This window comes from Notothenia rossii, assembly GCF_949606895.1.
Source record: "Notothenia rossii genome assembly, chromosome: 9".
Lineage (NCBI taxonomy): Eukaryota > Metazoa > Chordata > Actinopteri > Perciformes > Nototheniidae > Notothenia > Notothenia rossii.
Window position 1 is genome coordinate 77099759 of NC_136907.1, and position 13712 is coordinate 77113470.

At 40.5% G+C, this 13712-nt stretch overlaps 1 protein-coding gene across 5 annotated transcripts in view; it reads right to left on the reverse strand.

Annotated features, from left to right (window-relative positions):
* LOC307017664 (receptor-type tyrosine-protein phosphatase N2-like) overlaps window positions 1-13712 on the reverse strand; it is a 244955-nt gene that overhangs the window by 196513 nt on the left and 34730 nt on the right. For all 5 annotated transcript variants that reach the window (XM_079647346.1, XM_079647345.1, XM_079647344.1 and 2 more), the window contains 3 exons: window positions 5537-5651; window positions 4911-5055; window positions 1353-1674 (listed from right to left, as the gene is read on the reverse strand). In XM_079647346.1, the coding sequence (XP_079503472.1) occupies window positions 1353-1674; window positions 4911-5055; window positions 5537-5651 (582 nt within the window). The remainder of the gene's footprint in view (window positions 1-1352; window positions 1675-4910; window positions 5056-5536; window positions 5652-13712) is intronic.

The following is a 13712-nucleotide window of genomic DNA, read 5'->3' on the forward strand; positions in this document are numbered from 1 at the left end:
ACTCAAGGCCACAAACTACAACCTAAAAATGATCAGAGTTAAAAGCCTTGAAAGTAAAGCGGAGAAAAGAGTGAAAGGCTAAGCACAGCTCTACATCTTAGAATAATAACACATTCAAAATGAATCGAGGTGCACTTCTCCAATACATGCATGAGGAATCATTACGTTATTTTACCGCTGAATTACAGCGTTAATCCGAGTGTTTAAATTATGAATGAAATTTAGCAATAAACCTGACTTCATGCAGATTGACCCGGATATGTCCCTCTCTTTTTGTTGGGAAAATACTGAATGTCCTCTTCCAACATGAGTTCAACATGCTAACAAAGGTATCAACTGTAGCTTCATGACAGGATGTGTGATTAGCTAGAAGAGCATCAGGACTGTTTGAGGCATATGATAGCTATGTGATTAACATGATGATTCAGCCTCTATGGAGAGAGACATATGACAAGCATGATCATTTCTGACGTGGAGCTAATCTGAAGTAAACATTGAATACTGCTTTCTATTCCTCCATCTTGTGACTGAGGAACTCCCTCTCTTGGATATCAGCATGTGAAGGACACTGTTCAGGAACTACTTGATGCTCTGTATGTGATGACTCCTTCCATTCTGGAGAGGATCACAGATACATGGGTCCTGAGATTCAAGAAAGATTTTGAGAAAGTCATAATTTTTTGATTTTGCAAAAAAGTCATAATTTTGAGAAAAAGTCATAATTTTTAGAAGAAAGGTCAACATTTGGAGGAAAAAGTTATAATTTTGAGATTTTGAAAAAAAAGTCATAATTTGGAGATTTTGAGAAAAAGTCAAAATTTTGAGAAAAATTCCGTATTTTGAGAAAAAGTCATGTTTTTGAAATTTTTAGAAAACGTCAGCATTTTTAGATTTTCTGAAAAAAGCCAACATTTTTTTAAAAATCTGTATTTTGTACATTAATGTCTGATTACCTACAATGACCGGTATTCCTCCATCTTGTGACTGTGTAACTCCCTCTCTTGTATATCAGCATGTGAAGGAAACTGTTCAGGAACCAGTTGTACCAAATGCTATAAATACATGTATCCTGATATTGAAGCTAAGCTGGTGACGAGTGATATTTTTCTAACAGTATCAAATCAAATCAAACTGTATTTGAATAGCCCAATATCCCAAAACACGTTTGTCTCAGTGGGATGTACAGATTAAAAACAAAACAACATTGTATATGATGGAGTTACAAGAAAAACGAGAAGACAAGATAGCGTGTGGAATACAAATAGAAATAAAACAAAATAAGATACAGAAAAAATAACATTCAAATTAATTAACATAAAAATAATAATAAATCAAACTTCTCCATCACGTACCATCCACAGGCGTCAGAGGCTCTTTGACTGAAGCCCCCTGAGTTTTCCCCAGCTTCATCAGTCTGGATTTTGGACCCTCTGTTTTCAGGCCGGTGTTTTCTAACCCGTTGCTGTAAAAGGGCCTCAGTTTGGGGTCTCCCTGCCCGCTCTGCAGGGACAGATACTGCCTCAGGGCGCCCCGCAGGAATTCTCCCTCGGGTGGAGGTCTCTGCTGCTTCTGCACCGGTGAGAACGAGGAAGAGGAAGAGGAGGAAAAGCTGGAGGACTTCTGAGGCTTGGAGCGATAGTAGTCTGCAGCGACGCCTGACTGGAAACGGTCAGTCTGGAAGAAACGAGAAAGCATGTGTGACATAAAGTACTTTTTAAAAGCCGATAAGCACCCAAACAGTAACAGAAAGTTTGATATTTCCTGATTTATGTGACACTGATTGTATCCCACAGGCCATGAGACTGCTTAAGTCCTGAGCTTGCACTATTCTTATTATTAATGTATGTCTTGTTTATATTTATATTGCATTGTTTGAGGAACATGTGACCCGAGATGTCCATTGCATAACTGCAACTACACTGTAGCTGTGAATAAAACATTACAACCTTTGCATTCTTTTGGGTGGACATGTGGTTTAAGGTGAATCGCATCTAAAATAAAAGCATTAAAAACCCAAAATATATTTTAAGAACACCACAAAAATTTTAACTTTTTACATTGTTGAATTGAATCAAAAACACTGTCTGCGAGGCACATATTAGTTAATATATCTGTGTGTGTGTGTGTGTGTGTGTGTGTGTGTGTGTGTGTGTGTGTGTGTGTGTGTGTGTGTGTGTGTGTGTGTCGCCTAGCGTTACCATCCTCGTGGGGACCTAAATCTGTTCACACAGTCACGTGTGGGGACTTGCCCCCCTTATGGGGACATAATGGAGGTCCCCATGAGGGGAATCATTAATGTTAGGGTAAAGACTTGGTTAGAGTTAGGGTAAGGATAATGGTACGTCTACACTACAGGCATCAAAAAATGCTTTCAACGCTTCGCCCATTCACTTGAATGGGGTGACGTAGAAGATTTTGAATCTTCGCCAAACTGCATTGTGGGGAGCATGGCATGGCTTTGCAAGCATCACGAGCATCTATTCTGTTCAACTTTTGAGGCTCGATGCTTGGCATCAGCCAATCAAATCCCGTTTATGCAAATCCCGCCAGTGCAAGCGCAGCCAATCAAACCGCGTGCAAGCTGGGAGAGCCAGACCGCAGTTCATTTCCTCATATTCCAAACGAGATATTACGGTAGCAAATCACCCGGTTCTTTACGACCGGAACTATTTACCGGGATACAAACCGGAGGAACCAGGCATGGAGGGAGGTGGCAGAGACAGTGGGTGAAACTGGTAGGTTTTTCGCCTGTTTGGAGAGTTTATATCCAGTTTACTTCGTTTTAACATTGCTATTGCTTTGTATGTCGGGGGCGGGAGATTCATGTGATTGGTTGCTCGCAAAAAATCGCCAAGCTTCAGACACGCCCAGCTTCAAGATTTTTTCATGCCTGTAGTGTAGACGGGCCGTAAGGGTTAGGGTTAGGCATGTGTTGGTTATGGTTAAGGTTAGGATAAGTCTCCAGGAAATGCATGTAAGTCAATGTAATGTCCCCTGAAGTGATGTATACATGGTGTGTGTGTATGTGTGTATGTGTATGTGTATGTGTATGTGTATGTGTATGTGTATGTGTATGTGTATGTGTGTGTGTGTGTGTGTGTGTGTGTGTGTGTGTGTGTGTGTGTGTGTGTGTGTGTGTGTGTGTAAATGTAGTTTGCATTTAAATACAGTGAGGGCATTTTAAAGCATTTGCCACATTTAGCTTCATCATTAACACTTTAATCCAACATCTGCACAAAGTAATTATTGACATGAAAATAAGGCCTATTTTGTGGGTGACAAACAATTAAATGCAATTATGCCATCATATTAACGGATCCATCAGCTGAACAAAAGCAGAGTCACTGCGGCTCCATTAACGCCCACCTGGGAGCACAGAGAGATTATAACAAAAACAAGATAAACGGTGAAGTTCCTCACAGTCAAACTTCTTTATGTGTTTATGTGAGGAAACTTCTGGTATTTAAAACGGTCGGGATCGTTATTCTTCTATATCTTTGGTTCGGGGACTCTATTAAAGAGCTGCATGATTTGGAAGAAAATGAAATGTGATTTATACAATATATATTATTCCTTTGCCAAACATTGCACATGTAGATATTTCAAATTAGATGACATTCTGATTCATCGTTCAGCCTATTCCCCTCATGTGTACCAGAAATCATTCAGCTCTGCTCCTTTTGCTCAAACACATGAACCTGCATAGAAAAGGGCCACAAGTTCAAAAAAGGGGACACACACGGGGAGAGTTATTAATTGGAGCGTTGAACTGCTGAACTCTGCTGGTTTTATGGCTCTCGTAACGATCGTGAAGGAGTGTGTGTGTGTGTGTGTGTGTGTGTGTGTGCGTGCGTGCGTGCGTGCGTGCGTGCGTGCGTGCGTGCGTGCGGCGTGCGTGCGTGCGTCGTGCGTGCGTGCGTGCGTGTGTGTGAGAGTTTATATAACGGAGTGTGTACTTTATACACATGTGTGTGTTAGGCAGGTGGCAGTGAGTAGAGGGCTGGGGGACATGAAGGCGTTAAAAACAATGCACCTGCTCTTCCGCCGTCAAACCTTTAAATACTGATTTATTAGGAGATGAATTCACTGGAAAACTTACATTATTTTATAGTGGCAGTAAAAAAACAACAACATTATGGCAATTACATTTGACTAGGCTGTGGTGTCACTTGCAGTATAAGACTAAATGGAAAAATACTTCATTATATCCCTGTATTTAAACTACTAGCATTATAGGACCAAATCAATGTGTCTATATTCAGTGCATTATATAATACACTGGATTTATTTTAAACAGTCTTGCTTACTTTGCCAACAATTTCATTTAACCAGGAATATTATTATAATTTATTTTTTTAATATACAAAATTGGTTATAGAGCTACTGTAGATTATTTAAATGCATTAAAATGCATAATGCTGTAGTTTAGTTCACATTTAGACATATATTAAATTGTATTACTATATATATATTATATTAATGGTGTTCTTGGTGTCATGAAAGGCGCCTCCAAAAAATGTTGATTATTATTTATACCACTAGTTTTATCAGACGTGCAGAGTTTTGTATTTAACAATTTTTATACTCAATTTAAATGAGTTTTTTCAGTAAGTTTAATACGTTTTTTCCAATGCAATCCCCCAACAATTTCTATAGAGCTGCCTTAAATCATGGCACTGAATCATCCAGCATCCTGCAAGCAAAAAGTGTTTGATAACTGCAAGTAGAAACGTTAAACCAGTCATATCCAATAACAAGTGAATGTGGGAAAGCCGTGCAGTCATCTGGTCAAACCAAAGATGTGAAACACTATTCATGTATTGCAATGGGAATTTATAAACTCCCTCAACCAAAAAACCCATAACAGAATGATTGAATAAAAGTACATCAGAGACCCAGAAGAGACTCACCTTGCCCTGTGAGCTCAGGCTGGAGGAAGAGGATGTTTTGGGGATAAGTCCGAGGCGTTGGAGGTACGTCTGGAGGTTCCTGCTGAGCTCCAGCTGCACCGGCTTGACCCTCCGATCCGCCGGGTCCACCGCTTCAGATGAAGGTCTAAAGGGGGGGAGGGGGGACATCACTTTGTTACTGGACAGCCGTTTGATTAAGCTAAGATTACATTGCATTATATTTAGCTGAGGTTTTGATCCAGAGCCATTTACAATAAGTGCAATAAACCATGAAAAGTCATTCAGAGTTATCCATTCTTTGTGTGCGCTCTTTTATTGCTTTATACAGATATTGCCACATTTTCTCAGCCAGCTCCACACAAGGATGTTCATTAACCAAAAAGGCAACTGTATGAATGGGTTTCTGTTCGTTTGTTTTACATTGATAAATTATCAACTACACATTTTAGCTCTTTTCATTGTCTCTCTTGACATTGACACTGTTTGAATTTGATACACAGCCAGCTTTGTCTGCATCAAAGGTATCCCAGCATGCTTTGTGCAGCAAATCAGTCACTTCCTGTTCACACACTGAATGGTGTCCATATATCTATGAAGCTCAGATCTACTAAGGACATATATTTTACCTGCTGTCTGTGTTGTAGACGGCTCCGTTCTGCTGCGTTCTGAAGGGAACCCTCCTCAGTTTGGAAAGCTCTTTAGACAGAACCTGCTGAGTGGTGTCATCTCCCCAGGTCAGACCTGCAGACACACACACAGAACCTTAAGAACCACATTGCAAACACAGAACCTTAAGAACCACATCATAAACAAAGTACCCTAAGAACCACATCGTAAACACAGAACCTTAAGAACCACATCGTAAACACAGAACCTTAAGAACCACACCGTCAACAAAGTCCCTTAAGAACCACATCATAAACAAGGTACTTTAAGAACCACATCAAACACAGAACCTCAAGAACCACATCGTCAACAAAGTACCTTAAGAACCACATCATGAACAAAGTACCCTAAGAACCACATCGTAAACACAGAACCTTAAGAACCACATCGTAAACACAGAACCTTAAGAACCACACCGTCAACAAAGTACCTTAAGAACCACATCATAAACAAAGTACCTTAAGAACCACATCATAAACAAGGTACCTTAAGAACCACATCATAAACAAAGTACCTTAAGAACCACATCATAAACAAGGTACCTTAAGAACCACATCATAAACAAAGTACCCTAAGAACCACATCGTAAACAAAGTACCTTAAGAACCACATCATAAACAAGGTACCTTAAGAAGCACATCGTAAAGAATGTACTTTAAGAACCACATCAAACACAGAACCTTAAGAACCACATCGTCAACAAAGTACCTTAAGAACCACATCATGAACACAGAACCTTAAGAACCACATCGTCAACAAAGTACCTTAAGAACCACATCATGAACACAGAACCTTAAGAACCACACCGTCAAGAAAGTCCCTTAAGAACCACATCATAAACAAGGTACTTTAAGAACCACATCAAACACAGAACCTTAAGAACCACATCGTCAAACAAGTACCTTAAGAACCACATCATGAACACAGAACCTTAAGAACAACATCGTCAACAAAGTACCTTAAGAACCATATCATGAACACAGAACCTTAAGAACCACACCGTCAAGAAAGTCCCTTAAGAACCACATCATAAACAAGGTACTTTAAGAACCACATCAAACACAGAACCTTAAGAACCACATCATAAACACAGTACCTTGCGTACCACACCGTCAACAAAGTACCATAAGAACGACATTGTTAATTAGAGTCACATTACCTTTATCAGTCCCACAGAGGGGAAATTTACGAAGTTAACAAAGTACCTTAAGAACCAAACCGTCAACAAAGTCCCTTAAGAACTACATCATAAACACAGAACCTTAAGAACCACATCAAACACAGAGGAACTGCATTATTTATTCTGGTCCCAGACAGAAACATGGATGCTTAGTGAGTTCGACCCGGCTGAGTTGCAGTAAGTATGGCCGAGAAAGAAGGAACTCAAAATGCTGAGCGCGCCGTTATCCTCCTAAAACTCATCAGGTCGCTCATTAGCGGAGGAGACTCTGATGAGAGTTTCAGTGACTCAGCACAAACCATTTCTCTCTCCTGCTGCAACATTTGAGGGAATAACACATCAACAGAAGACACTGTTCCACACACATATGTATTATTAAGTCTCTAGAATACCGTTTGTAGACCAGGTCTTCTTCACAATACTTCATTCAGGTCTTTTCACAAATGTGGCCTTGCCAAGTGCGATTTGGATATTGCACCATAGTGCGATTTCAATTGACTGTGCAGATATAGACGAAGTTTGAAGGAAAATACTTTTCATTTGTGAAATCCCCTATCCTCTGAGGTAAATTATCATCATTTATCACAGACAAAAAATACTTGTCCTCTCCTCAAAACAAACTGATGAGCAATTTGGGCAACTGTGTCTCTTTTCATCTGGGTACTACCTAATCTCAGCATCTTATGCAAATGAAGGGTATCAGCATCGTTGACGAAGCATTTCTTTTTTTCATCCACCTCTTCTGCATTTCAGCAAGAGTACGAAAGGAGGTGTTTGATGAGCTGCTTGGGCTTCCCGGTCTGTTTCTCATGTTCAACATGCGTCCAAACACAGATTTCTGGCAGCCGAACAGAGGAGACGGACCGGCAGCAGATGGGCTAGCGGAACGAAACGCACAACACGAACCGAGGCGTCTGGCCGAGGAGGGAAGATGTTCCTGAAAGATGGGAGTGATACAGACTGCAGATCCAGGTGTGATGCTACAGTTCAATTCAAGGCTTTATTGTCATTTGCACATTAGCTACAGTGTAGATATGGCAATGAAGTCACAGGCTCCTCCAACAGTGAACAACATGTATATAGGACATTGAACAAATACAACTAGAAATAGTGCAAGAAGAGTCTATACATCAGATAAAAGGTCCAGAATGGAGGACATACTCTAAAACACAAGGAGAACAAAACTGCTGTCAGCTGTAGAGCCTGTAGCTACAGTTTAAAGCAGTGGTTCCCAACCTGGGGGGGGGGGCCCCAAAGATCGCAGGGGGGGCGCCAGGTCTCAGATGATTTAAGGCCAAATATCATATCTAGACTTTTTTTTTTTTTTTACTTTTTTTTTTTTTTACATATAATTGTAACGCAACACATGATTGTCACTAAAAGCCTTGTCTCTACATTACAATAAAATATAAAAAATAATTGATTAATTAATTTGAATAAAAATTCAAGTTAGTAGCTATTAAAGGCATAAAAAAACAGAAATTTATTATTCTTTCTTTAATAGAAATGTTTCTTCTGCCCGTAAAGTGTCCAAACCAGGCTTGTCTGGATAAGCGCATTCATATTCATATTGTATGAATATTATGAATATTATTAATATAGTATGTATATTCATTGTCCATGCCGGCTCCTCCATTTTGTAGATTATTTACAACTTTGACATAAACACATCGTCAAAATCCGGCTTACTCTGAGCATGTGTTTTAAACAGTTTGATCCCTTTGTGAATTGTTTCCACTTGTGTCGTCCTTTAATTTCTTCATGCAGCGGGAATCCAAATGAATGAATCCTGAGTCCAATAACCATCAGAGTCACTCCAATAGTGCAACTTCCAACAGGAGTCATTTGGGGGGGCTCTTGGGAAAAAAGGTTGGGAACCACTGGTTTAAAGGACCTTAAAACAGGAAACGCTTTCATAATTTAAGGCATATTCCAAGCAGGACAAGAAGGCAAGACAAGCAGGATAATGACTTGAGAAAAAAGAGGACTGTTGATGAGGAAAAGGTCAAACTAACAACACCATAAAGACACAACCAAGACTGCCGGGAAAACACACAAAGACAGGAAGTAAAAACCGACTTGACAAAGATTTAAACAACTTAAAAACGATAGAAACAAGTCCAAGATTCAACAGTATCTGTTTTAAGACTGATAATAATGTCTCCAATACCAAATACTATAACTCGTCGTGACTGGTGACGTTAAGTGTAATACGTGTGCATGTCTTAATTACACATGCAAGAACTGTAATGTTAATGATGAAAAACTAAACCCATTTTTATAAAAATATCATTTGGCAACGTTTTTATTTTCTATCATGAATGTGTAAAACATTCATGCAAGCACACAAATGCAATAAATGCGCACGTTAAAAAGTAGTTTCTCTGTATCTGAAATAGGCAAAACTGTCTTAAATTAGAGGAAAACAATGTAAAGATTTTTTGCAATTTTCCAGCCATGGACAGTTTATAGTCAAACCTCAATAATAACCTTTAGATCAGGGGTGTCAAACTCACGGCCCGGGGGCCAAATCCGGCCCGCGACTTCATTTCATGTGGCCCCACAAGAGCTTGCAAAGAATATAATATGTTTATTATACGGTCACATGCCACTTTACAGATGCACATTGCCCATAAACTACATGTCCCACAATGCATCTCAAATTTGATATTTTTCTCGGAATTTGACTTTTTTTCTCCAAAATGTTACTTTTTTTCCAAAATTGCACTTATTTTTTTTTGTTTTTCCAGAATTTGGCTTTTTTTTTAAGTCATTTTGTAACATGCGCACTGAAGAGACTTGCAATTGTTTGCCCTAGACTTCTTTCAGACGTAGTTAATTATGAAGTTATTACCCTATCCGATAATAATCCAATGCAAAGGCAATAATGTCATATAATACATTATTTTATATATATTAAATATGTATATATTTATTCTTATATAGTCTTATATATAAAACTGGCCCTTTGAGTGCAACCATGATGCTAATGTGCCCGAGTTGAAATTGAGTTTGACACCCCTGCTTTAGATTATTCGTCCACCGAGGAAGAAACAAGCCTCCTGACGTGTGCTCAGACTAAAGCAGAGCAAGTTTTATAAGTGGAGACTTGCATGCAAAGGGAGAGGATGCAAATGTGCCTGGAGGAGCAGGAATTCAACCAAGAATTGTTGAAAATGTTTCAGTTTGAGTAAAAAGTGGAAGGTTATCCGGAGGCGTTTAAAAGTCTGAGACAAGAGGAGAGAAACTGGAGAGAAATAACAAAGAGAAGTGAAGTTCTGAGTTCAGTCGCTGTCACGTAAACACAGCTCCAACAATCACTGTTTTACCGACTCCTGAGGGAACTACTGTTGAAGACTTGAGACACTTTTTCAGCTGTTATTCTTGAGTATTAACTTTACTCTTAAGGAGGTTTAACTTTTTAAAAAGCTGCCTTGTTTTAGTAAGAGGGGAAACACTAACTTCAAAAGCATGAACGTCTGAATCTATCTGCCTTACAAAGAATGCCAAGTTTCGATAAGGTAAATACAGAGATGCCACAAAAAAAACTCTGGTCTCCTAAAGGTTTGATTTGACATCTCCAGAATGAGACACTTCTTTAGCTACATCTACTGCACTAATGAAATCAGCTCGATTTGTTATAAGATAAGATGGACTTTTATTAATCCCTCGTGGAAAAATTGTTTCTCTGCATTTGACCCATCCTAGTGTTAGGAGCAGTGTGCCGCCATTTTGAACGGCGCCCGGGGTGGGGCGGGGGAGTACACTTCACCTTGTTTAGCCTCCCTGAGAAATAAATGATGACCCCAACCAGCAGGAAGCAGAAGCTTCTCTCTCCAGCAGCTGCACACTGAGTCAGGCCAAGCTTTCGCCATCACAGAGCGATGAAGCGGAGACTGTAATGGCAGCAATCGGATGTTAGCGGCGGGTGAACAGACGGTATTTGACACCACAGGTTAACAAATGCCAAGCCCCAGGATATCCAGAGCCACCGAATAAACCCAACACAGAGATGTGTGGAAGAGGCCGACCACCAGTGGAGGTAGAAGGGAAATAGCACTCGGAAGGATAGCCCTTCTAGATCTTAAAGACGCCCTATGTGCTTTAGAGGTCACCTATTATGTAACATCCACCTGTTCATGTCTCTTCTACATCAACATGTGTCCCCTCTTCTCCATGTCTCTTCTGCATCAACATGTGTCCCCTCTTCTTCATGTCTCTTCTACATCAACATGTGTCCCCTCTTCTTCATGTCTCTTCTGCATCAACATGTGTCCCCTCTTCTTCATGTCTCTTCTACATCAACATGTGTCCCCTCTTCTTCATGTCTCTTCTACATCAACATGTGTCCCCTCTTCTTCATGTCTCTTCTACATCAACATGTGTCCCCTCTTCTTCATGTCTCTTCTACATCAACATTTGTCCCCTCTTCTTCATGTCTCTTCTACATCAACATGTGTCCATGTCTCTTCTACATCAACATGTGTCCCCTCTTCTTCATGTCTCTTCTACATCAAGATGTGTCCCCTCTTCTTCATGTCTCTTCTACATCAACATGTGTCCCCTCTTCTTCATGTCTCTTCTACATCTACATGTGTCCCCTCTTCTTCCTGTCTCTTCTACATCAACATGAGTCCCCTCTTCTTCATGTCTCTTCTACATCAACATGTGTCCCCTCTTCTTCATGTCTCTTCTACATCAACATGTGTCCCCTCTTCTTCATGTCTCTTCTACATCAACATGTGTCCCCTCTTCTTCATGTCTCTTCTACATCAACATGTGTCCCCTCTTCTCCATGTCTCTTCTACATCAACATGTGTCCCCTCTTCTCCATGTCTCTTCTACATCAACATGTGTCCCCTCTTCTCCATGTCTCTTCTACATCAACAGGTGTCCCCTATTCTTCATGTCTCTTCTAGATCAACATGTGTCCCCTCTTCTTCATGTCTCTTCTACATCAACATGTGTCCCCTCTTATTCATGTCTCTTCTGCATCAACATGTGTCCCCTCTTCTTCATGTCTCTTCTACATCAACGTGTGTCCCCTCTTCTTCATGTCTCTTCTACATCAACATGTGTCCCCTCTTCTTCACGTCTCTTCTACATCAACAGGTGTCCCCTATTCTTCATGTCTCTTCTGCATCAACATGTGTCCCCTCTTCTTCATGTCTCTTCTACATCAACAGGTGTCCCCTCTTCTTCATGTCTCTTCTACATCAACAGGTGTCCCCTATTCTTCATGTCTCTTCTACATCAACATGTGTCCCCTCTTCTTCATGTCTGTTCTACATCAACATGTGTCCCCTCTTCTTCATGTCTCTTCTACATCAACATGTGTCCCCTCTTCTCCATGTCTCTTCTGCATCAACATGTGTCCCCTCTTCTTCATGTCTCTTCTACATCAACATGTGTCCCCTCTTCTCCATGTCTCTTCTACATCTACATGTGTCCCCTCTTCTTCACATCTCTTCTACATCAATATGAGTCCCCTCTTCTTCATGTCTCTTCTACATCAACATGTGTCCCCTATTCTTCATGTCTCTTCTACATCAACATGTGTCCCCTCTTCTTCATGTCTCTTCTACATCAACATGTCTCCCCTCTTCTCCATGTCTCTTCTACATCAACATGTGTCCCCTCTTCTTCATGTCTCCTCTACATCAACATGTGTCCCCTCTTCTTCACGTCTCTTCTTCATCAACATGTGTCCCCTCTTCTTCATGTCTCTTCTAAATCAACATGTGTCCCCTCTTCTTCATGTCTCTTCTACATCAACATGTATCCCCTCTTCTTCATGTCTCTTCTACATCAACATGTGTCCCCTCTTCTTCATGTCTCTTCTACATCAACATGTGTCCCCTCTTCTCCATGTCTCTTCTACATCAACATGTGTCCCCTCTTCTTCTTGTCTCTTCTACATCAACATGTGTTCCCTCTTCTTCATGTCTCTTCTACATCAACGTGTGTCCCCTCTTCTTCATGTCTCTTCTACATCAACATGTGTCCCCTCTTCTTCATGTCTCTTCTACATCAACATGTGTCCCCTCTTCTTCATGTCTCTTCTACATCAACATGTGTCCCCTCTTCTTCATGTCTCTTCTACATCAACATGTGTCCCCTCTTCTTCATGTCTCTTCTACATCAACATGTGTCCCCTCTTCTTCATGTCTCTTCTACATCAACATGTGTCCCCTCTTCTTCATGTCTCTTCTACATCAACATGTGTCCCCTCTTCTTCATGTCTCTTCTACATCAACATGTGTCCCCTCTTCTTCATGTCTCTTCTACATCAACATGTGTCCCCTCTTCTTCATGTCTCTTCTACATCAACATGTGTCCCCTCTTCTTCATGTCTCTTCTACATCAACATGTGTCCCCTCTTCATGTCTCTTCTACATCAACATGTGTCCCCTCTGTGGAAAGAGACTCTGAAAGCTTCAGGAACAAAGATTCTCTCTCTTTTTGATCCATTTCTATAAAAACCTGTCTGAAAATGAGCGGATCAGATTTTGGCCACTTTATGATGTCATAATGATGTTTTGGCTTGTGTAACCATTAGCCAATCAGCAACCAAGGTAACCCCCCCCCCCCCCCCCCCCCTTATCACCTGAATCTCCTCCTAGAGCACCATTGAGTTCTTTGTAACCAAATGTCTCTCAGAGGGGCATGGGGAGGGGCTCCTTATTTTCATTTCAAGTAACAGACAGAGAATCAGCACTTTGGAAACAGGGCTGAAACAGAGGGAATTATGGGTAATGCCACAATGATCTGTCTGGTGTTTTAGCCAATCAGAGACAGGTTTTGTATATATCTGAGACCTGTGATATATGATGAAAAACAGTATTAGGGGACCTTTAAGGGGGGTTCCCTCTCCTGTAGTGTGTTCTGTAGGTTTGTGTGCATGTAAATGGTTTAAAAAAGGCTAAAATCCCTGTGTTCCCTCTGTGATGGAAACT